Here is a 26,013-nt window from a genome sequence, read left to right on the forward strand (position 1 = left end):
TTTTCAGACCACCAGCCAGCCTCTCCACAAAATCTCGCAAATGTTCATTCTGGGAATCAAGATTCAAGCTAGTTTTTGCGCGCCCTCGAGTGGAGGCATTTTACGCACACCAATCATAGAGCATAATGGGAAATGGATTAACGTTCTCCTAGCAGCAGCAAATCATGCTAGCGTAAATATTTCCTCCAAAATAAAAGTCCCCCTCCAAAGACACTCAACTTTGGGAATATTGACTGTTTTTAATCACACCTTGGAAAAAATACTTAGATAATTTGATGTAATATTAATTGTAATATTTTATTGTTTGTACCAGCATTTATTTGAAAGCTTACACAAATACTGGTACGTTGAACGCTATTGTGTATTTAACATAATACACTTTTAATAACATACAAAATATATGTTATAGGAATTATTGGAGTCTAAGAATTTACATCTAGTCTCTTGTGCTGGGCAACTGGTGTAATACAGAGTACTGGTGACTCCTTAGTCCACCCACTCCATTCACAGCAATGCAATTAATTGTAGGCTATATAAAATATATATTGGTCCATAGCCAGGGGCATGCTGCAACACTCAGACATAATTTACAAACAAAGCATGTATTTAGTGAGTGCGCAAGATCAGAGGCAGTAGGGATGACCAGCGATGTACTCTTGATAATTGTGTGAATTAGACCATTTTCCTGTCCTGCTAAGCATTCAAAATGTAACGAGTCCTTTTGGGTGTCAGGAGAAAAAAAGTACATTGTTTACTTTAGGAATGTAGTGAAGTATAAAGTTGTCAAAAATATAAAAGGTAATGTAAAGTACAGATACCCCAAAAAACTACTTAAGTAGTACTTTCAAGTATTTTTACATCACTGACTCTCATGGGACGCCTTTGAGGTCAGATAGGTAGGCTAGCCTATAGCAATATCTCTAATACAACCCATGCGCCACATTTCAGGTTTTGATTTGTCCCCCCAAAAGTTCTGACTTCCTACATTATCAAAGCTAGAAGTTGAATTGCGCTACAGAGGTGCATAGGTTTTGAGAGACCGCGTTTAGCACCTCCTGCTCATCTTACACAGTGGAACCATACTTCTGCATATGATTACATATGTTCTAGGATTTATGAGCTGAAGTTAAGTGGGAAAATAACTGGCATTCCTCTATGTTGCATGTTTGTTACAATACAAACACATTAGGCCTACTATGTAGGACACGGCCTATTTAACCAATTTGACATGCTGCCCTTGCGAGATTGCTGTGCGCAGTGGTGTGTTAAGTGTATTGACTTCCTGATCTTTATGGATTTGGCAAGTCAAAGATAATATATTTGCCTTATTAGACCACTATTTAATTCCATTGTTAGCCAATTCGATCATAACTTGAAATATCTTACATTTTCTACAACTCAGCAAGGAATGATAAACCCTCCTTTGAATGACCTTTATGCGATTCATAAAATGATCAACCACTGAAGATATTTGGCAAATAGTGATGTCTGATCTTTCTGGAATTGATTATGCGCAGCATCCTTAACCGGATGATTCCAATCTAGCAGATTCGGCTAACATGACTAGCCTAGCGATGAGTAGGCTACTAGTGATGAGAAGTTAGGCTCTTTTTACTGTCTCGGATCTTTTCAACTCGTTCAGTCAAAAGCATAAATATTTCGACTCATTTTCTTAGTTTGTGCTGAGGTAAAAGTGGGGTTGGAAGTACTTAGTACGGTCTTTGGAATCTATATTGGGAAGGAAAAGTATGTGAACCCTTTGGAATTATCTGGATTTCTGCATAAATTGGTAATCAAATTTGATCTGATCTTCATCTAAGTCACAACAATAGACAAACATTGTGCGCTTAAACTAATAACACACAAATTATTGTATTTTTCATTTAACATTCACAGTGTAGGTTGGGAAAAGTATGTGAACCCCTAGGCTAATGACTTTTCCAAAAGCTAATTGGAGTCAGCAAACCTGGAGTCCAATCAATGAGACAAGATTGGAGATGTTGGTTAGCGCTGCCTTGCCCTATAAAAGACACTCACAAAATGTGCCTCTGCCTCTGCCCCCAGCTGTGCTCTGGACACCATATGTGAACTGATTGCCCCCCATCTATCTTCAGAGCTCATGCTGCTAGGTGGCCTAAACTGGGACATGCTTAACACCCTGGCCATCCTACAATCTAAGCGCGATCACTGCCTCCATACCTGCATCCGTAATGGGTCTGCGGTCAAATGACCACCCCTCTTCACTGTCAAACGCTCCCTATAACACTTCAGCGAGCAGGCCTTTCTTATCGACCTGGCCCGGGTATCCTGGAAGGATATTGACCTCATCCCGTCAGTAGAGGATGCCTGGTTGTTCTTTAAAAGTGCCTTCCTCACCATCATAAATAAGCATGCCCCATTCAAAAAATGTAGGACCAGGAACAGATATAGCCCTTGGTTCTCTCCAGACCTGATTGCCCTTGACCAGCACAAAAACATCCTGTGGCGTTCTGCATTAGCATCAAATAGCCCCTGTGATATGCAACTTTTCAGGGAAGTTAGGAACCAATATACACAGGCAGTTAGGAAAGCTAAGGCTAGCTTTTTCAAGCAGAAATGTGCATCCTGTAGCAGAAACTCAAAAAAGTTCTGGGACACTGTAAAGTCCATGGAGAATAAGAGAACCTCCTCCTAGCTGCCCACTGCACTGAGGCTAGGAAACACTGTCACCACCGATAAATCCACAATGAGAATTTCAATAAGCATTTTTCTACGGCAGGCCATGGTTTCCACCTGGCTACCTGCCCAAGACTCCCCCATTTCTCCCTCACCCGAATCCAGATAGCTGATATTCTGAAAGAGCTGCAAAATCTGGACCCATACAAATCAGCCGGGCTAGACAATCTGGACCCTCTCTTTCTAAAATTATCTGCAGAAATTGTTGCAACAACCTATTACTAGCCTGTTCAACCTCTCTTTCGTAACGTCTGAGATTCCCAAAGATTGGAAAGCTGCCGCGGTCATCCCCCTCTTCAAAGGGGAGACACTCTAGACCCAAACTACTACAGACCTATATCTATCCTACCCTGCCTTTCTAAGTCTTTGAAAGCCAAGTTAACAAACAGATCACCAACCATTTCGAATCCCACTGTACATTCTCCGCTGTGCAATCTGGTTTCAGAGCTGGTCATGGGTGCACCTCAGCCACGCTCAAGGTCCTAAACGATATCATAACCCCCATCGATGAGAGACAATACTGTGCAGCCATCTTCATCGACCTGGCCAAGACTTTAGACTCTGTCAATCACCACATTCTTATCGGCAGACTCAACAGCCTTGGTTTCTCAACTGATTGCCTCGCCTGGTTCACCAACTACTTTTCTGATAGAGTTCAGTGTATCAAATCGGAGGGCCTGTTGTCCGGACCTCTGGCAGTCTCTATGGGGGTGCCACAGGGTTCAATTCTCAGACCGCCTCTCTTCTCTGTATACATCAATGATGTCGCTCTTGCTGCTGGTGATTCTCTGATCCACCTCTACTCAGACGACACCATTCTGTATACTTCTGGCCCTTTGGACACTGTGTTAACAAACCTCCAGATAAGCTTCAATGCCATACAACTCTCCTTCCGTGGCCTCCAACTGCTCTTAAATGCAAGTAAAACTAAATGCATGCTCTTCAACCGATCGCTGCCTGCACCTGCCCGCCCGTGGACAACTACAAATACCTAGGTGTCTGGTTAGACTGTAAACTCTCCTTCCAGACTCACATCAAGCATCTCCAATCCAACATTAAATCTAGAATCGGCTTCCTATTTCGCAACAAAGCATCCTTCACTCATGCTGAGTGAAGTCATCAACATTTCTAAATGCAGGCTTTTAGTTTGAAGGTTTCTTTATTACCATACAGAGTAACGTCGTCATTTTTGCTGCTGGTGGAATCAAGATGGAAGCAGGGGCGCACTTTTGGAAATGATTGCGTACCTACGCATGTAGCGTACCAAGGTTACCAAAGGAATTAAAATATCTGCAGGTTACTTCTCTATCGGGGTTACTCTGCAATTTTATTTCGCCTACTCCCATGGGACGCATTTGTGGTTAGATAAGTAACGTTAGGCTAGCCTACAACAATTTCTCTAATACGACCCATGCGCCACATTTCAGGTTTCGATTTGTCCCCCCAAAAGTTCTGACTTCCTAAATTATTAAAGCTGGAAGTTGAGTTGCGCTACAGGGGTGAGTACGTTTTTCTTGAGTCGGTGTTATTTTAGCACCTCCTGCTCCTCGTATACATACGTCTGCATAGGATGACATATTTTCCAGGATTTATGAGCTGATACTGTTCTCAAGGTAAGTGGGAAAATAACTGGCATTCCTCTATGTTGCATGTTTGTTACAATACAAACACATTAGGCCTATTATGTAGGACACAGCCTATTTAACCAGTTTGACACGTTGCCCTTTGCAATATTGCTGTGCGCAGTGGTGTTTCAATTGTATTGACTTCATGATCTTTATGGAATTGGCAAGTCAAAGATAATATATGTGCCTTATTAGACCACGATTTAATTCCATTGTTAGCCAATTCGATCATAACTTGAAATACCTTAACTTTATTTTGTTAATTTTCTACAAATCGGCAAGGAATGATACACTCTCCTTTGAATGACATTTATTCGATTCATAAAATGATCAACCACTGAAGATATTTGGCAAATAGTGATGTCTGATCTATCTGGGATTGATTATACACAACAACCTTATCCGGATGATTCCAATCTAGCAGATTCGGCTAACATGACTAGCGATGATTAGGCTACTAGTGATGAGAAGTTAGGCTCTTTTTACTGTCTCGGATCTTTTCGACTCGTTCAGTCAAAAGAACAAATCTTTCGACTCATTTCGTTCATTTGTGTCTGTAATGCCCAGAGCATGCAGTACCTCTACCCGTGAACGATGAACTGAAAACTCTAAAGAGTCATGATTCTACAAGCATCTCGTTCACATGTCGTTCGTCATACGGGGTTTATTGTAGCTGGCATTTGGGAATGAGACGTGTAACAGTGTGTTTTAAACATAGTACATTGGTTGATTGCTAGGCATACAAATACTACTATTTCTTGATAAATTTGAAACGAGGTCTAGTTGTGACCGCAACCGGACTAGATTGTAAACAAGTCTTGGCGGAATGCATTGCTTGAATGCTCTGGACAGGGCCTGGTTAAGAAATCATAGGCCCTGGGTTTTTTTTCCAGGCAAATTATAATTTCATGTAAACAAACCCGTGCACAAAGATGCAAATCCGTGCACCACGTTGCAATTCGATGTGTGGTAAATGTACTATTGAAGAAAAATCCCTTTTATAATAAAGGCATAATACCTTTTGCAATGTGGCATAGACTACACTTGAGCAGTAGCATTTTTACATTTTCCACACATGGGGAACATGTGTTAATTGCCTTTTTAAAAACGCATTTCATCAAATATTATATTATATACATGATAGAAGACATAAGCTGAATGTTTTTCAATAGCACACAAATGACTGAAATAGTGACTACTCTCACAAGCTGAGATCAATCTGGTCTTGAATTCAAAGAAACAATAGCCCAGGCCAATGAAGCGACACACAGATTGTACAATATTAGGAGGCTATATCAATCTGTGTGTCGCTTCAACGGCCTGGGATATTGTTTCTTTGAATTCAAGACCAGATTGATCTCATATATATATATATATACTGCTCAAAAAAATAAAGAGAACACTAAAATAACACATCCTAGATCTGAATGAATGAAATATTCTTATTAAATACTTTTTTCTTTACATAGTTGAATGTGCTGACAACAAAATCACACAAATTATCAATGGAAATCAAATTTATCAACCCACGGAGGTTTGGATTTGGAGTCACACTCAAAATTAAAGTGGAAAACCACACTACAGGCTGATCCAACTTTGATGTAATGTCCTTAAAACAAGTCAAAATGAGGCTCAGTAGTGTGTGTGGCCTCCACGTGCCTGTATGACCTCCCTACAACGCCTGGGCATGCTCCTGATGAGGTGGCGGATGGTCTCCTGAGGGATCTCCTCCCAGACCTGGACTAAAGCATCTGCCAACTCCTGGACAGTCTGTGGTGCAACGTGGCGTTGGTGGATGGAGCGAGACATGATGTGCTCAATTGGATTCAGGTCTGGGAAACGGGCGGGCCAGTCCATAGCATCAATGCCTTCCTCTTGCAGGAACTGCTGACACACTCCAGCCACATGAGGTCTAGGATTGTCTTGCATTAGGAGGAACCCAGGGCTAACCGCACCAGCATATAGTCTCACAAGGGGTCTGAGGATCTCATCTCGGTACCTAATGGCAGTCAGGCTACCTCTGACGAGCACATGGAGGGCTGTGCGGCCCTCCAAAGAAATGCCACCCCACACCATGACTGACCCACCGCCAAACCGGTCATGCTGGAGGATGTTGCAGGCAGCAGAACGTTCTCTACTGCGTCTCCAGACTCTGTCACATGTGCTCATGTGCTCAGTGTGAACCTGCTTTCATCTGTGAAGAGCACAGGGGCCAGTGGCGAATTTGCCAATCTTGGTGTTCTCTGGCAAATGCCAAACGTCATGCACGGTGTTGGGCTGTAAGCACAACCCCCACCTGTGGACGTCGGGCCCTCATACAACCCTCATGGAGTCTGTTTCTGACCGTTTGAGCAGACACATGCACATTTGTGGCCTGCTGGAGGTCATTTTGCAGGGCTCTGGCAGTGCTCCTCCTTGCACAAAGGTGAAGGTCCTGCTGCTGGGTTGTTGCCCTCCTACGGCCTCCTCCACGTCTCCTGATGTACTGGCCTGTCTCCTGGTAGCGCCTCCATGCTCTGGACACTACGCTGACAGACACAGCAAACCTTCTTGCCACAGCTCGCATTGATGTGCCATCCTGGATGAGCTGCACTACCTGAGCCACTTGTGTGGGTTGTAGACTCCGTCTCATGCTACCACTAGAGTGAAAGCACCGCCAGCATTCAAAAGTGACCAAAACATCAGCCAGGAAGCATAGGAACTGAGAAGTGGTCTGTGGTCACCACCTGCAGAACCACTCCTTTATTGGGGGTGTCTTGCTAATTGCCTATAATTTCCACCTTTTGTCTATTCCATTTGCACAACAGCATGTGAAATTTATTGTCAATCAGTGTTGCTTCCTAAGTGGACAGTTTGATTTCACAGAAGTGTGATTGACTTGGAGTTACATTGTATTGTGTTTAAGTGTTCCCTTTATTTTTTTGAGCAGTGTATATACAGTTCATACGGAAAGTATTCAGACCCCTTGACTTTTTTCACATTTTGTTTTGTTACAACCTTATTCTAAAATGGATTAAATTGCAATTTTTCCTCATCGATATCCCATAATGACAAAGCAAAAACTGTTGTTTTTTTTAAATGTTAGCAAATGTATAAAAAAAAAAGACAGAAATCTCACATTTACGTAAGTATTCAGACCCTTTACTTTATACTTTGTTGCAGCACATTTGGCAGCGTTTACAGCCTCGAGTCTTCTTGGGTATGACGCTACAAGCTTGGCACACCTGTATTTGGGGTTTGTCCCCATTCTTCTCTGCAGATCCTCTCAAGCTCTGTCAGGTTGGATGGGGAGCGTCGCTGCATAGCTATTTTCAGATCTCTCCAGAGATGTTCGATTGGGTTCAAGTCCAGGCTCTGGCTAGGTCACTTAAGGACATTCAGAGACTTGTTCCAAAGCCACTCCTGCGTTGCCTTGGCTGTGTGCTTAGGGTCGTTGTCCTGTTGGAAGGTGAACCTTCGCCCCAGTTTGAGGTCCTGAGCGCTATGGAGCAGGTTTTCATCAAGGATCTGTTCATCTTTCCCTCGATCCTGACTAGTCTCCCAGTCCCTGCCACATGATGCTGCCACCACCATTGCTGCATCTCACTTCCTTGACAAGTTGCTAGACAACAAACATGGAGAACTTTGACAAAAGTTCACAAATCAAAAACATATTTATGATACCTCGTAAGAATTTCAAAGACACAAAAATGTGTTTGAACTCCTGGAAAGAGATCGGGGAGGTAAACGGAATAGATGCGACTGGTGCACATGGATTGGCGCACATTCAACAAATCTGTCCAAAAAAGTGCATATTTGTAAAATCCATTATGATTTGTAACAGGCCCACAAAGTGGAAAATCTGATTTGGACATATTTGGCTTTTTTCACTGGGTAACATTTAGAAGACACTTTTCAGGAAAAATGCTAACTGCCATTTGTATACGCTTGTAGCATAGATAGCATACAAAAATTGGTGGTGGTAGTCCAAGTAGTTTTTAACTGTAATGCAATTGATTGATGACATGAACATGTATTGGGGTTGACATCTATACAAGCATTATAATCACATTTTTACCTCAACATAGTGTGGTTAAAACATATGATTTTGCTGGGGGGCAATGGTGGGCTGCCCCGGTCAACTGTAAGTGCTGTTATTGTGAAGTGGAAACGTCTAGGAGCAACAACGGCTAAGCTGAGAAGTGGTAGGTCACACATGCTCACAAAACGGAACCGCAGAAGCGTGTAGCTCGTAAATATCATCTGTCCTCGGTTGAAACGTCAGCACACAAACTGATCGTCAGGAGCTTCATGAAATGGGTTTCCATGGCCGAGCAGCCACACACAAGCCTAAGATCACCATGCGCAATGCCAAGCATCGGCGTAAAGCTCACCTCTATTAGACTCTGGAGCAGTGGAAACGTGTTCTCTAGAGTGATGAATCACGCTTCACCATCTGGCAGTCCGACAGACAAATCTGGGATTGGCCAGTGAGTGCTACGGGGCTACGGTTCAGTTACCTTTGCTGTCTTGGGTACACGAACAATAGTGGACATCTTGAAGCATGTGGGAACAGTAGACTGGGATAGGGAGAGATTGAATATGTCTGTAAACACTCCAGCCAGCTGGTCTGCGCATGCTCTGAGGATGTGGCTCGGGATGCCGTCTGGGCCGGCAGCCTTGCGAGGGTTAACACACTTAAATGTCTTACTCCCGTCGGCCACGGAGAAGGAGAGCTCACAGTCCTTGGTAGCGGTCCTCGTCTTTGGCACTGTGTTATCCTCAAAGAGAGCGAAGAAGGTGTTTAACTTGTCCGGAAGCAAGATGTCGGTGTCCGTGACGTGGCTGGTTTTGCCTTTGTAGTCCGTAATTGTCTGTAGACCCTGCCACTGACTGGCGAGACATGGTTCTCCTCATATTTGTTTAACCACCTCATGTTTAAAACGAATACAATTTGAGTTGATTTATTTTATTATTATAGTGTCATGCATCATTAGGATGGCCATCCCACATGGCCTATAAGACACTATATTTGCTGTAGCAAAATAAAATAATCATGTCTATATATGGACACATACATATACTGAACAAAATATAAACTCAACATGCAACAATTTTACTGAGTTACAGTTCATATAAGGAAATCAGTCAATTGAAATAAATTCATTAGGCCCTACTCTATGTGTCACGGATTCCCCCGGTATTGCTGCTCGTGCACCAGCTCCGGAGGTCTACATCACCGGCCTCTAGGCGTCACTGAACTGTTTCATTACATACACCAGGTTTCCATTCCCCCTGTTTAGTAGTTGTATATATGTGCCCTCTGTTCACCATTGTTTTGTCATTTATTGTTCCCATGTCCGTTGGTCTCATGTATACCTGTGCTTTGTTGTTTTGGCTTTCGTGCTGAGTGTATTGTGTACTCGTTATTACGGGTCTCGTCCCGTGTATTGTTGTGCACTTGTTAATACGGGTCTCGTCCCGTGTATTGTTATTACGGGTCTTGTCCCGTGTATTTATTAGAGGTTTAACCTCGCTCTTTTGTTTGTGTTTACATCCCTGTGTTTGTTTTGGGCTTCGTCCCCGAGCCTTTTCATGGCATGTTGTAATTTTGGGTGGAGTATTAAACCCCCTATTACGTATTCCTGTGCCTGTCTCCAATTTATACAATGTGACACTATGGGCTTCACATGATGCGGTCATATGTAGCAAAAGTTGAAATTGTGTTTTTTACATTGGATAAAAGTAGAGTCTCAGAGCTAGAAAATTGTATATCATACACTACAGTTGAGGAACAATGGGAAAGTAAGTTGATAAACTTTTAACCTCACTTTTGAGCAAATGTCCATTCGTAAATTCAGAGTGTTTCACTCTTGGAGCGTTGTTAGGTCAGAACACTCGGAAACAACCTTACTTTCCAGCCAGAGCGTCCAGTGTGCGCTCTGGCCGAAAAGTAAGGTTGATCCGAGCGTTCTGACCTAACAACAGCAGTCAAACGCCCAAGCTAACGTTGGCTAGTTTGCTAGCTACCATTTTACTCACCCTAGCAGAGCTGGTTAAGCTGTTTTTATGTTATCCAGAGCGTTGGTGACTGCAACTGTGCTGCTGGAAACAATTTAATAAAACATTTTTGCCAGCGTTTACTGACACCGGCCATATTTAAAAGGTGTTGAGAGTTCGTAAATTCATCAGTTATTCTGCGATCTGGCACACTCAGACGAGAGTGCTCTGAAATTGGAGTAGATAGCCAGAGTGAATTTACCAGCTATGTCTATCGACAGTTGTCGCAGTGACATCATAAACATTGTGTTGAAATAGTGACTTGCATAGCAGAGTATTTTGTTTAGACATGTAGCTAGCTAGCTAAACAATTAACCATTATCCCAACTCATAACATTACTACCCTGCATGAATCTGCAGGTAGCTAACCAACCATGTTCAATTTTAGCTAGCTAACATGGCTATAACTAGCAATGCAAATGCTTCTGAGATACAAATAATATTACTACACAGATCATACACGTGACGCTAGCTAGCTAGCCAGCTAACAGTACACTTTAACTTGAAATTAAAATGACTTTCTGACAAAATTAGAAATGTGTAATATCTGAAAATGTAGCTAGCTAGACTCTCTTACCCGTATACATGGATGGACGCTTCTCCCTCTGTCACGGATGCCATGGTTGCCCTTAGTTTGAAGATGTAATCCAGAGGCAGGTGTTTTACAACAGCCTTCTGTCTGTTCTCTTTTCGATTCTGTCTGCATATTTGAAATCAAACGGCAGAATTTTCTCCATCTCCTTAGCTATCATACTCTAATTCCACTGATTTCAAAACTCGGCCCTCCAGAGAGTGGAGCGCAACACTTATGCACTTCTACTACGTGATATCTTTCAAAAAGCCGTGTTAAAAAGGATTACCTACACATACTGACCAGCTCATAATATAGACAGAAGCGTGCTACATGGCAGACCAATCCGTCCTCATCTCTCAGCATGACCAGGCCACTCATTATCTCAGCCAATCATGGCTAGCGGGAGGGTTGCTTTCTTTTTCTGTGGCAAAACCAACTAGGCTGGTAATTTAACAATTGTATTCGTATTTACAGATGGCATACAAGTTTGTTATTAAGGCACATGAAAGTTCACATGTTCCAGAAGGCATTTCTGCCCAAAATCGTATTTTGATTTTTAAAAATCATTATGTTCAAATGGCTCTCCTGTGAAGAAGTAACACGCGACATACGTCTAGCTTCCTGAAACGAGTTACATATGCATCTGTTGGTCACAGATACCTTAAAAAAAGGTAGGGGATTGGATCAGAAAACATGTCATTATCTGGTGTGACCATCATTTGCTTCATACAGTGTGACACATCTTCTTCACATAGAGTTGATAAGGCTGTGGATTGTGGTCTGTGGAATGTTGTCCCACTCCTTTTCAATGGCTGTGCAAAGTTGCTGGATATTGGTGGGAACTGGAACACGCTGTCATACACGTCGATCAAGAACATCCCAAACATTCTCAATGCGTGACATGTCTGGTGAGTATGCCAGGTCATGGAAGAACTGGGACATTTTCAGCTTCCAGGAATTGTGTACAGATCCTTGCGACACGGGCCCGAGCATTATCATGCTGAAACATGAGGTGATGGCGGCGGATGAAGGGCATGACAATGGGCCTCAGGATCTCGTCGCGGTATCTCTGTGCATTCAAATTGCCATCGATACAATGCAATTGTGTTCGTTGTCCGTAGCTTATGCCTGCCCATACCATAAGTTTACCGTCACCATGGAGCACTCTGTTCACAACATTGACATCAGCAAACTGCTCGCCCACACGACGCCATACACGTGATCTGCAGGTTGTGATGCTGGTTGGAGGTACTGCCAAATTCTCTAAAATGACGCTGGAGGCGGCTTATGGTAGAGAAATTAACATTCAATTCTCTGGCAACAGCTTTGGTAAAGCTGTTTCCTGCAGTCAGCCATTTGCACGCTCCCTCAACTTGAGCCATCTGTGGCATTTTGTTGTGTGACAAAACTGCACATTTTAGTGGCCTTTTATTGTCCACAGCCAAGGTGCACCTGTGTAATGATCATGCTGTTTAATCGGCTTCTTGATAAGCCACACCTGTCAGGTGGATTTATTATCTTGGCAAAGGAGAAATGCTCACTAACAGGGATGTAAACAAATGTGTGCACAAACTGTTTTGTGCATATGGATCATTTCTGGGATCCTCTATTTCAGCTCATGAAACATGGGACCAACACTTAACATGTTGTGTTTATATTTTTGTTCAGTGTGTGTATATATAAACATACGTTCATACGGCAGTGAGAAATAATTGAGAAAACAAAGCAATTCAAGATGACAGCTTATCTTGTCACATTTACAATTATGTAAAAACACCACAAGAGATACAACACACCATTAGAACTATAGCTCTAGCCATTTTGTTTTCCTTCACTCTGTGCTTATTCTTGTTCGCTCTCTGTCTGCCTGTCTGCTTAAAGTGGAACTGACAGCGTTTTAGGAACATGAAATAGGAAGAATATGACACCTTTTTTTTTCTTGTTTTTCTGACATGCGAGCACTTAGATATGGTAATTTTCACATTACCATAAATTCATAGAATGTTTTGGAAAGATGTATGCTAATGCATTTGTGGAAATTCTATAACAATACTGTAGAGTGGGAAAACGGCTGTGCGTTTGGACAATTAATAGACACTGAAGTAAATAAAACCTAATAAAAACATCTCTGGGCTGTGTTTACAGGCAGTAGCACCACCACGACTTTAGATAATTCGAACGCGTTCGCCAAAAGCCTCAAAATACACCTGAATGGATTTCTGCAAATATGTAAATACCACTGGAGTCCTCTTTCATTTAGGAAATTCAGCCCTATTGATCAAACAACCATGAAAAGGTAGGCTCTTTACTCCCGTCGGCCACGGAGAAGGAGAGCCCACAGTCCTTGGTAGCGGTCCTCGTCTTTGGCACTGTGTTATCCTCAAAGAGAGCGAAGAAGGTGTTTAACTTGTCCGGAAGCAAGATGTTGGTGTCCGTGACGTGGCTGGTTAACATTATTATTTCACATGTAATTCACTGTATCACAATTCCAGTGTGTCAGAAGTTTACATACACTAGGTTGACTGTGCCTTTTAAACAGCTTGGAAAATTCCAGAAAATTATGTCATGGTTTTAGAATCGGAATGCTTTATTTGTCATCAGTACTTGTAAATACATTATACTACATACATACATACAATATACGCCTACAGTAGAAATGACAACGCGATATACAGAAAATAAGGAACTTACTTTGATAGGAACGCACACATGTCCAAAGTTATTATGTGTAAGGAAAACAACAAGGAAGGCAAAGCGAGCGCCAGCAAGAAAATGTTCCAATTCTTGCAAGACTGCGCAAATATATGCAGGCATGAGTGAAGTGAGGTGGGCTGTCCTCAAAAAGAGAAGTTTATCCGGCTCAGTAAAGGCTCCAACATACATTTTCCGTAACGCTAAATTGAATTAATGAGGAGGTGGAATACACCTCAATTCAAACTGTTGCTTGAAAATTTAACTTGTTAGAAAATAATTTGAAATTGACAAGTTGAAACATAGCCTATAGATAATTAGCAGGCAGTGTGTATTAACTGTCCTGTTGTGTAATAATCACATTTGGGAACAGTGAGTGCATTCTGACATCTCGTGCATAAAATAACTCACGCTGGGGCGACCGTTAGAGATATTTGGAACTCGCATATGAAAAGGTTAATGCGTTTGATGCGTCAGTTGTTTAATGTGTCAGTTGTGTTGTGACAAGGTAGGGGTGGTATACAGAAGATAGCCCTATTTAGTAAAATACCAAGTCCATATTATGGCAAGAACAGCTCAAATAAGCAAAGAGATACGACAGTCCGTCATTACTTTAACACATGATTGTCAGTCAATGCGGAACATTTCAAGAACTTTGAAAGTTTCTTCAAGTGCTATGATGAAACTGGCTCTCATGAGGACCTCAACACAGGAAAGGAAGTTACCTCTGCTGCAGAGGATAAGTTCATTACAGTTACCAGCCTCAAAAATCAGCAATTAACTACACCTAAGCTTGCACCAGGCAGAGTTCAAGTAACAGACACCTCTCAACATCAACTGTTCAGAGGAGACTGCGTGAATCAGGCCTTCATGGTTGGATTGCTGCAGAGAAACCACTACTAAAGGACAGCAATAAGAAGAAGAGACTTGCTTGGGCCAAGAAACACGAGCAATGGACATTAGACCGGTGGAAATCTGTCCTTTGATCTGATGAGTCCAAATATGAGATTTTTGGTTCCAACCACTGTGTCTTTGTGAGACGCAGAGTAGGTGAACGGATGATCTCCGCATGTGTGGTTCCCACCGTGAAGCATGGAGGAGGTGTGATGGTGTGTGGATGCTTTGCTGGTGACACTGTGGGTAATTTATTTAGAAGTCAATGTACACTTAACCAGCATGGCTACCTCAGCATTCTGCAGCGATACGCCATCCCATCAGGTTTGCGCTTAGTGGGACTATAATTTGTTTTTCAACAGGACAATGACCCAAAACACACCTCTAGGCTGTGTAAGGGCTATTTGACCAAGAAGGAGAGTGATGGAGTGCTGCATCAGATGACCTGGCCTCCACAATCACCTGACCGTAACCCGGTTGTGATGATTTGGGATGAGTTGGACTGCAGAACGAAAGAAAAGCAGCCAACAAGTGCTCAGCATATGTGGGAACTCCTTCAAGACTGTTGGAAAAGCATTCCAGGTGAAGCTGGTTGAGAGAATGCCAAGAGTGTGCAAAGATGTCATCAAGGCAAAGGGTGGCTGCTTTGAAGAATCTCAAGTATAAAATATATTTGTATTTGTTTAACACTTTTTTGGTTACTACATGATTCTATATGTGTTATTTCATAGGTTTGATGTATTCAATATTATTCTATAATGTAGAAAATAGTTTTAAAAAACTTAAATGAGTACCGTAGGTGTGTCCAAACCTTTGACTGGTACTTTATATAAACAAGATGTTTTTGTAGGTCTTCATTTTTACCAGCCCACCCAACAAAAATGGTCCAATCCGCCCCTGGCCAAGACGTTCAAAGGTTGTTTCCAACTTAAAAATTTGCCAACAACAACGTGGACATTTTAAAATCACATCTAAAATCACACAGTCCATGCGGGCCTTAAGCGGATTAAAAAGGGGGAGAGACTGTTTTATAGTTTGTGAGGAATCTATATGAGCTAGCTGAACACTGCGAGTTTGGCATTACAAAGGACTAACAAATAAGGGACAGGATTGTGATTGGCATTATGGACAGTGATGTTTCACAAAAGCTACAACTGGAGTCTGACACTGGAGAAGGCGATTGAAATTGCACGCCAGTCAGAGCAGATAAAGAAGCAACACACAGCCATGTGCGCCGGAGCCCATAATGAAGTTGACGAGGTGAGACACAAACCACAGAGTTACAAACATTCTAAAAAGAATACAGGGGGCCAGGGCAAAAAGTTAAAAGCAAAGAGTCAAAATAGGGAAATTGCTCACGTTGTAACCGCAGCCATGATAGTAAAAATTGTCATGCTCGCAATAAAAGATGCTGGTAGTGTAACAAAATGTGGCACTTTAAGAGATTGCATGCAAAACAAAAATGGTTGAAGAAATGACTGAGGAAAAGCGAAGGACATTCTTTTACGGTCAGTTACAAGGCAGTCCGATTCTGATGAGTCATGTTGAGCTCCCAGTGAATGGCACACATGTAAAATTGACACAGATATTACAATGATGTCTTCGAGCAAGTAATAGAGTTTGCCACAGTGCCCTCAGCTGGTCAACACTGAACTAGACTTCTGCAGCCCAGGTGGCAGATTGATTGCGTATAAGGAAAATTCCAAACCACAACCGAGCAAAACATAATAAAAGTACAAATTCTGGATCTTTGTGACCATATACAAATAACCTACTGAGCAAAACTGTTGCATGTCAGATGGGTTTGGTCCTCAGAGGAGACGAGATCAACACAGATGTGTTACTGAACTGTGAAGCAGTTAAGATTGATTTAGGCCGGATGCAGTCCCCTATTCTCTGACTTCGCCACTCAGAATTCCTTTTCCACTCGTTCCAAAAGCGGTGGAAGAATTTGACAGAATAGAAAGAAGGTACATCATTGAGGAAGTCACCGAGCCTACTGATTGGTGTGCTCCCATGGTGCTGGTGATGAAGAAGAATTGTCACAATGAGAACATGCATGGACCTAAAATGACTCAACAAAGCAGTGAAACGGGAGGGGTTCATCTTACCCACCTTGGAGGATATAGCACCAAAGTTATCCGGGGTGCGAGTGTTCTCCACACTCAACACGTCTAGTGTTTTTTGGCAAATACTTCTTGAACCCAGCTGCAGAAAACTGACAACTTTTATCACTCAAGCGCCTTCCTTTTGGAATAACCAGAGCGCCAAAGAGGGAGTGTAAGCTCCTGAGAGGAGAACAAGTTCTCATTTACAACTGCGACCTGGCCAGGATAAAGCAAACAGTGCGACAAAACAACACAGAGTTACACATGGGATAAACAAATGTACGGTCAATAACACAATAGAAAGATCTATGTACAGTGTATGCAAATGTAGTAAGATTAGGGAGGTAAGGCAATAAATGGGTCATAGTGGTGAAATGTCTCCCCCGTTGAGATGGAAATGTGAATCCAACATATAAATGATTCATTCGTAGACAAACTGGAATTAAAGCCAGACTAAGTCAGTTGTGTTAAATTGAGTAACACATCCATGGCCACATTTTGAGGTTAGCCTACGCGTGCATGTTCAAGATAGCATGCAAAGGTCGCAGGTCTGTGTAGATCTTCACAATTGCTATAATAATCTGTGCAGAATCTTGACCAGCATTGATCACTTGCACTGTGTACTTCTAATGTAATCTCAACCGCAGTCCTTGTCATTTGGTAGTGCTATTTAATGTTGCACAGTGATAACAAATGAAGTTGTTTTTTAAATACAAAATATCTGACATTGTATTCCCATTTTGAACTTTGTTGTGCTTTGAAGTGATTGAAAGCGCAGTGATGACGCATTTAGATGGCGAAACCCAAAATCAGGTATTGCTTTTCCATTGGTTGTGCTTTTAGATGGTTGAAGTATAGTGATAACACATAGGGAATTCAACAAACTTCTGGCTCTTTTTTTCAGTGGGTGAACAATCTCGTTGATCAACGTCTCATCCGAATATGAACAAAATGTCCACTTTGAAATTACGTGGTGTGCCCAGTGGGACATGGCTAATCTAGCAATGAGTGCTAGAAGACAGTATCTCTGTGGACTGCATGTTAAATTCAGCGCCGTAACCAGAGTTTGAGTTTTAGTGAGGTCCGGAAAACTCCTAGGAAATGATTTGAAAGTTGAAGCTCGATGCGGTTACATATCAGGATATTATTTTTTTGACAATATCTAGCTAGTTGGCTGTACCTCCACCAAAACTCCAGTACTTTTCCTTCATAGCTTGTTGTCCATCTTCTTTTTACATAGGGAAGCAATTTGTTTTCAGCTCTTATTTCCATGACTGATCAAAACTTGTTTTCTCAAGGCTCTCTCTCTTCCCTCTGTGGCAGACATACGGTGAGCAATAGGTTTGGAACATCGAATCGCAATAAATATAGAATCGGGAGAATCGCAATACATATCGTATCGGCAGCAAAGTGTCGTGATAATATCATAACTTGAGGTCCCTGGTAATTCTCTGCCCTACTGGCCATGTAAAATGTTATAATTCTATCTTCATTTTTGTTATTGACTTTCATTTGGATCAAAGTCACGGCATTTAGGTTCATTAAATGCTATTGTGTCCCGCCGCTCTCTATGAGCAGAGTGATACCTTAACATAATAACACAAGTGTTCCAACATGGCATATTACTGCATGTTAGTTACTGGTATGTCTGTGAAAGGAGTTTGGAATATGATGTTAAAATAGAGAGAAATAGTCTACATTCTCTGACCATGGCTTAGTGCTTAGGAACATAGAAATGCAGTCATGATATTGTCATTTAAATGTGATCAACCATTATTGTTATTCCATTCCATTAATCCAATAATGATGCCGGTAGTTATTACTAAGCACATTGGCACTGCTTTCTTTAATGTCCCTGGCAGCTAAAGTACCAGGCGACCACTCCGTAGTGGCAGAGCGTCAGGCCCTGCTGTGTCTGTGTTCCTGTCCAATCTACTCAGCTCTTATTGCTTTGTGGATCGTTCAGAAATATGGTGCATATGCAGGTCACCACGTCGCAGACCCCGAACAAGCTCATTCAAAACTTGGACCATCCATTCAAACTACGTGACCAGCACTGCGAACACACACACCCACAATACGTGCATGAACTGCTCACAGAAATGCTACGCTTTATTGAACAAGTGAGAACTGAGGAAAGCCTTTTAGCCACACTGAGCTTGTGAGACACACACGCGCGGTAACACACACACAACATTATTAGACTGTGGTAGCATCTTTTCCTTCATTGCGTCACATAGGCCTCTCTCTCTCACTCACTCACTCACACACGCACGCACGCACGCACGCACGCACACACGCACGCACGCACACACACACACACACACACAGGCTTATCTCAGTCCTGTGGCTTTAGCACACTTCCTCTCTCCCCGGTCCTACACTCACTACAGTAGTTGCTAACCAGTTACACAGTTATTTCAAGGCATTATTTTAGTATTTGCATCATCACTGTTGCAGTAAACCTGACCGGCTCCCGAGTAGCGCAGCGGTCTAAGGCACTGCATCTCAGTGCTAGAGGCATATCGTGAGGTCCCACAACCGGCTGTGATTGTGAGTCCCATAGGGCGGTGCACAATTGGCCCAGCTTTGGCCGGTGTAGGCCGTCATTGTAAATAAGAATTTGTTCTTAACTGACTTGCCTAGTTAAATAAAGGTTACGTAAAAATAAACCGTTTCACACACAAGCACAAATACATTTTTTCACTAACTGCCAGTCTGTAGATGCTACCACACCATCCCTTACATCAGTGGTATTCTAAGTCGGGGTTTCGGTGGAACTGCAGTGGGGTCACCAAAGTAAAAGTAAATACAAGCATTTTTTTTTTCTTTACAAAAATGAATGAGTACAGATTATTGTATGGAACAATATGCAATTTCTTTTGAGAAAGATCATTTGAAATTTACAATTTTATTGAGTACATTTATTTACTGTTTTCTTTTTATTTTGATGAGAGATTTTTTGGTTATTTGTTGATGTAATAATATCAATTTACCGACTCTAATGTTGTGTCATTAGATTTGGGGTGGGGTCGCAAGAAATTATTGTGAAAACAATGGGTCCCCGCAGAAAAAGTTTGAATACTGCCTTACATGATGATTCACTGTGCGTCACCAGTCTCGATGCTACCACACCATCCCTTACATCAGCCAAACTCAACTTGCGGACCGCGGTCAGAGTTCCGGACTCAGAAGGGTCAATCCGGGTCGCATTTTGTTATATAAAAGTGAATACATTATTTTTTTAGACATCTTTTTTTTTTTACTACCCGGCTCAGCGGCCTCTTTAACTCAGCAACCTCTCGTTCTCGCTCTCTCTCGAAGCAACGCCCACCGCTAATAGTGCCTGTCTAATCCAATCGCGTGGTTATATGCAAATACAAGAGGCCGCGTCTTACCCAGTCACATTAATCCAAATATCCTCTGTTGAACTTTGGGACAAGCAGGCAGCAAAACAGAAAGATTTGACGGCAATTCAACTAAATATCACAGATAGAAGGAGCTTAGTTACCATTATCTTTGTTAATATGGCTTGTTAAAAAAAGGGGTTGACTCTGAAAACCGTATATTCAAAGTTGAGTGGATGGAAAAGTATTTATTCATTCTGCCGCAACTAGCAGCTACTCGCCCAAGCCTCCCCAACTTCTCCTTCACCCAAATCCAGACAGCAGATGGTCTGAAAGAGCTGCAAAACCTGGACCCGTACAAATCAGCTGGGCTAGACAGCTGGACCCTCTCTTTCTAAAACTATTTGCCGCCATTGTTGCAACCCAATCAAATCTAGAATCGGCTTTCTATTTCTCAAAAAAGCCTCCTTCACTCACGCCGCCAAACTTACCCTAGTAAAACTGACTATCCTACCGATCCTCGACTTAGGCGATGTCATCTACAAAATGGCTTCCAATACTCTACTCAGCAAACTGGATACAGTGCCATCCGTTTTGTTACCAAATCACCTTATACCACCCACCACTGCGACCTGTATGCTCTAGTCGGCTGTCCCTCGCTACATATTTGTCGCCAGACCCACTGGCTCCAGGTCATCTATAAGTCTATGCTAGGTAAAACTCTGCCTTATCTCAGTTCACGATAACAACCCCCACCCATAGCACACGTTCCAGCAGGTATATCTCACTGATCATCCCAAAAGCCAACACCTCATTTGGCCGCATTTCCTTCCAGTTCTCTGCTGCCTGTGACTGGAACGAATTGCAAAAATCGCTGAAGTTGGAGACTTTTATTTCCCTCACCAACTTTAAACATCAACTATCTGAGCAGCTAACCGATCGCTGCAGCTGTACATAGTCCATCTCTAAATAGCCCACCCAATCTACCTACCTCATCCCCATACTGTTTTTATTTTATTTACTTTTCTGCTCTTTTGCACACCACTATCTCTACTTGCACATCATCATCTGCTCATTCATCGCTCCAGTGTTAATCTGCTAAATTGTAATTATTCGCTCCTATGGCCTATTTATTGCCTACCTCTTTATGCCTTTTGCACACACTGTATATATACTTTATTTTTTCTACTGTGTCATTGACTTGTTTATTGTGTTATTGGCTTGTTTATTGTTTACTCCATGTGTAACTCTGTGTTGTTGTCTGTGTCACACTGCTTTGCTTTATCTTGGCCAGGTCGCAGTTGCAAATGAGAACTTGTTCTCAACTAGCCAACCTGGTTAAATAAAGGTGAAATATTAGCTGAAGATTTAACTTCACAACTTGATGAGGCCATTCAGTATGCACCATGCAGTTCATTAGTTCTGGGTGAATCAACAAATAACACTGATAGTGCCCAGCTTCTTGTGTTTGTCAGATTTTAAAACGAAACAAAGAGGAATTCTGTGAGGAGCTGTTGGGCTTAACAAATTTAGAAGCACACACACGGGAAGAAGATTTGCAGTACCAGTCAAAGGTTTGGACACACCTACTCATTCAAGGGTTTTTGTACTATTTTCTACATAGAAGAATAATAGTGACGACATCAAAACTTTAAAATAACACATGGAATCATGTAGTAACAAAAAAAGTGTTAAACAAAATAAAATATATTTTAATTTTGAGATGCTTCAAAGTAGCCACCCGTTGCCTTGATGACAGCTTTTGCACACTCTTTTCATTCTCTCAACCAGCTTCACCTGGAATGATTTTCGAACAGTCTTGAAGGAGTTCCCACATATGCTGTGCACTTGTTGGCTGCTTTTCCTTTACTCTGCGGTCCAACTCATCCCAAACCATTTCAATTGGGTTGAGGTCGGGTGATTGTGGAGGCCAGGTCATCTGATGCAGCACTTCATCACTCTCCTTCTTAGTCAAATAGTCCTTACAAAGCCTGAAGGTGTGTTGGGTCATTGTCCTGTTGAAAAACAAATGATAGTCCCAGCGCAAACCAGATGGGATGGTGTATCACTGCAGAATGCTGTAGTAGCCATGTTGTTTAAATTTGCCTTGAATTCTAAATAAATCACTGATAGTGTCACCAGCAAAGCACCCCTACACCATCTTACCTCCTCCTCCATGCTTCACAGTGGGAACCACACATGCGGAGATCATCCGTTCACCTACTCTGCGTCTCACAAAGACACAGCAGTCGGAACCAAAAATCTCATGTGGACTCATCAGTCCAAAGGACAGATTTCCACCGGTCTAATGTCCATTGCTCGGGTTTCTTGGCCCAAGCAAGTCTCTTCTTCTTATTTGTGTCCTTTAGTAGTGGTTTCTTTGCGGCGATTCGACCATGAAGGCCTAATTCACGCAGTCTCCTCTGAATAGTTGATGTTGAGATGTGTCTGTTACTTGAACTCTGTGAAGCATTTATTTGGGCTGCATATTCTGAAGGTGGTAACTGTAATGAACTTATCCTCTGCAGCAGAGGTAAGTCTGGGTCTCCCTTTCCTGTGGCGGTTTTGATGAGAGGCAGTTTCATCATAGCGCTTGATGGTTTTTGTGACTGCACTTGAATAAACTTTCAAAGTTCATGAAATGTTCCGCATTGACTGACATTCATGTCTTAAAGTAATGATGGAATGTCATTTCTCTTTGCTTATTTGAGCTGTTCTTGCAATAGTATGGACTTGGTCTTTTACCAAATAGTGCTCTCTCCTGTATACCACCCATACCTTGTCATAACACAACTGATTGGCTCAAAGGAACACCTGTTAATTGAATTGCATTCCAGCTGACTACGTCATTAAGCTGGTTGAGAGAATGTTAAGTGTGCAAAACTGTCATCAAGGCAAAGGATGGCTAAATTGAAAAATCTGAAATATAAAATATATTCCGATTTGTTAAAAAAAAATACATATTTCATAGTTTTGATGTCTTCACTATTATTCTACAATGTAGTAAAAATAAAGAAAATCCCTGGAATGAGTAGGAATGAGTGTCCAAACTTCTGGTACTGTACCTGAGGCCATACATTTACATTACATTTAAGTCATTTAGCAGACGCTCTTATCCAGAGCGACTTACAAATTGGTGCATTCACCTTATGATATCCAGTGGAACAACCACTTTACAATAGTGCATCTAAATCTTTTAGGGGGGGGGGGGGGGGGTTAGAAGGATTACTTTATCCTATCCTAGGTATTCCTTAAAGAGGTGGGGTTTCAGGTGTCTCCGGAAGGTGGTGATTGACTCCGCTGACCTGGCGTCGTGAGGGGGTTTGTTCCACCATTGGGGTGCCAGAGCAGCGAACAGTTTTGACTGGGCTGAGCGGGAACTGTACTTCCTCAGAGGTAGGGAGGCGAGCAGGCCAGAGGTGGATGAACGCAGTGCCCTTGTTTGGGTGTAGGGCCTGATCAGAGCCTGAAGGTACGGAGGTGCCGTTCCCCTCACAGCTCCGTAGGCAAGCACCATGGTCTTGTAGCGGATGCGAGCTTCAACTGGAAGCCAGTGGAGAGAGCGGAGGAGCGGGGTGACGTGAGAGAACTTGGGAAAGTTGAACACCAGACGGGCTGCGGCGTTCTGGATGAGTTGTAGGGGTTTAATGGCACAGGCAGGGAGCCCAGCCAACAGCGAGTTGCAGTAATCCAGACGGGAGATGACAAGTGCCTGGATTAGGACCTGCGCCGCTTCCTGCGTGAGGCAGGGTCGTACTCTGCGAATGTTGTAGAGCATGAACCTACAGGAACGGGTCACCGCCTTCATGTTAGTTGAGAACGACAGGGTGTTGTCCAGGATCACGCCAAGGTTCTTAGCACTCTGGGAGGAGGACACAATGGAGTTGTCAATCGTGATGGCGAGATCATGGAACGGGCAGTCCTTCCCCGGGAGGAAGAGCAGCTCCGTCTTGCCGAGGTTCAGCTTGAGGTGGTGATCCGTCATCCACACTGATATGTCTGCCAGACATGCAGAGATGCGATTCACCACCTGGTTATCAGAGGGGGGAAAGGAGAAGATTAATTGTGTGTCGTCTGCATAGCAATGATAGGAGAGACCATGTGAGGATATGACAGAGCCAAGTGACTTGGTGTATAGCGAGAATAGGAGAGGGCCTAGAACAGAGCCCTGGGGGACACCAGTGGTGAGAGCACGTGGTGCGGAGACAGATTCTCGCCACGCCACCTGGTAGGAGCGACCTGTCAGGTAGGACGCAATCCAAGCGTGGGCCGCGCCGGAGATGCCCAGCTCGGAGAGGGTGGAGAGGAGGATCTGATGGTTCACAGTATCAAAGGCAGCCGATAGGTCTAGAAGGATGAGAGCAGAGGAGAGAGAGTTAGCTTTAGCAGTGCGGAGCGCCTCCGTGACACAGAGAAGAGCAGTCTCAGTTGAATGACTAGTCTTGAAACCTGACTGATTTGGATCAAGAAGGTCATTCTGAGAGAGATAGCAGGAGAGCTGGCCAAGGACGGCACGTTCAAGAGTTTTGGAGAGAAAAGAAAGAAGGGATACTGGTCTGTAGTTGTTGACATCGGAGGGATCGAGTGTAGGTTTTTTCAGAAGGGGTGCAACTCTCGCTCTCTTGAAGACGGAAGGGACGTAGCCAGCGGTCAAGGACTCAACATCAAAGGGATGCTGACAAAAAGGGGGATAGATCTGAAGTCAGTGAGCTCCAGCCATGATTTGAAGAGGGAGGGGACTGGTTGCACGTTTGAAAGACGACAACCCTGACCTGACATCATATCACTGCATAATTGGTCAATCTGTCCTGTGTTGGGCCGTTTAGGAGGAAATCAAAGATTTCTTATCAGGGCAAAAGAGTGACAAGGCAACTCAATTTTCTGAGTTTTTGAAAGATGAGGAGAAGATGGAAACAGTTGCATTTTTGACAGACATTACATCACACCTTAATCAACTGAATGTTAAGCTGCAAGGACGGGACAACACAGTGTGTGATATCATAACAGCAGTCCGGACTTTCCAGAAGAAATTGGAGCTTTTCAAGAATTGATCTCCAGGGAGAACTTGTCCACTTCCCCAAACTTCTGGTGCAAATGCAGGGAGATGAAGATGTTCTCAACCATGTTCATTTCATTTAGAAGCTCGTGGATAACTTCAAGGCATGCTTTGAAGACTTCACTGTTGGAAGAGAACTGCTGTTGCTCATCCAAAACCACTTCTCGGTCACAAATGTGACAAAAGTTTTCAGAAGAAGCAAAATTGATCTTCAGATGGGTCGATTGAGCCCAGAGTGACTTATATATGAATATCGCATGGCCCACAGTGACATTCGGTGCATTTAGACTATTCTTTTTGTTCAACTCTCCTTTGTTCTCCAGAAAACATACACTTTATTTTATAAAAATGTAAATAATAATATTCAAGGATGGTTGGTTCATAGTGGAACCACTTTTGTTCTTCAGTAATGTTGATGCAATGTTGCACATGTTTACATTTTGAAATAAGTTCAAATTAATTCAAATTCTTTAGTCTCATTTCATGTACATTTTATATAGCAACATGTTTCCTAAGTCGTAGACGACTATGTTTGTTACTATCCTGTACCACAGCACCAATAAAGGACGATATCCATCCGGAACTTTGCCACTTAGTAAATATTTGTCACTGGACCTTCTCAAATAGTAGTTGAGTACCCCTGCCTTACATTATGATGCTCTGTGTGTCCCCAGCGTCTGTAGATGGTACCCAGTATCACTGGAGGATCTTCCTGAGTTCAAGGACACTGGAGACTGGACAGAGACTGGACAAGAGGGCAACACCAACCAGCCAACAATGTCTTCCATTGACCCCTACCAGTACATTATTGTAAGTCCACACATGTCCACTTGCATTCAAAGTCTATGGCAGGGGGAACCCACTGCATTGGCTTGTGTGTAAGCTCAGACCCTGTTGAGCAAATAAACAGCAGTATAACTTCAGTTGAAAACCTCTATCTGTTTTCTGGCTCACTCTTATCAGC

The 26,013-nt window shown here is 42.7% G+C and overlaps 1 protein-coding gene across 2 annotated transcripts in view; it reads left to right on the plus strand.

Annotated features, from left to right (window-relative positions):
* The first annotated feature begins 3,924 nt into the window (after positions 1-3,924).
* Positions 3,925-26,013, plus strand: part of LOC129855637 (cytosolic phospholipase A2-like) — a 52,587-nt gene continuing 30,498 nt past the window's right edge. The window contains exons 1-2 of one of the 2 annotated variants that reach the window (XM_055923506.1): positions 3,925-4,328; positions 25,724-25,859. In XM_055923506.1, the coding sequence (XP_055779481.1) occupies positions 25,827-25,859 (33 nt within the window). In that variant the 5' untranslated portion in view covers positions 3,925-4,328; positions 25,724-25,826. The remainder of the gene's footprint in view (positions 4,329-25,723; positions 25,860-26,013) is intronic. The other variant, XM_055923507.1, reaches the window with a different exon arrangement.

The sequence above is a fragment of the Salvelinus fontinalis genome, chromosome 5 (genome assembly GCF_029448725.1).
Source record: "Salvelinus fontinalis isolate EN_2023a chromosome 5, ASM2944872v1, whole genome shotgun sequence".
Lineage (NCBI taxonomy): Eukaryota > Metazoa > Chordata > Actinopteri > Salmoniformes > Salmonidae > Salvelinus > Salvelinus fontinalis.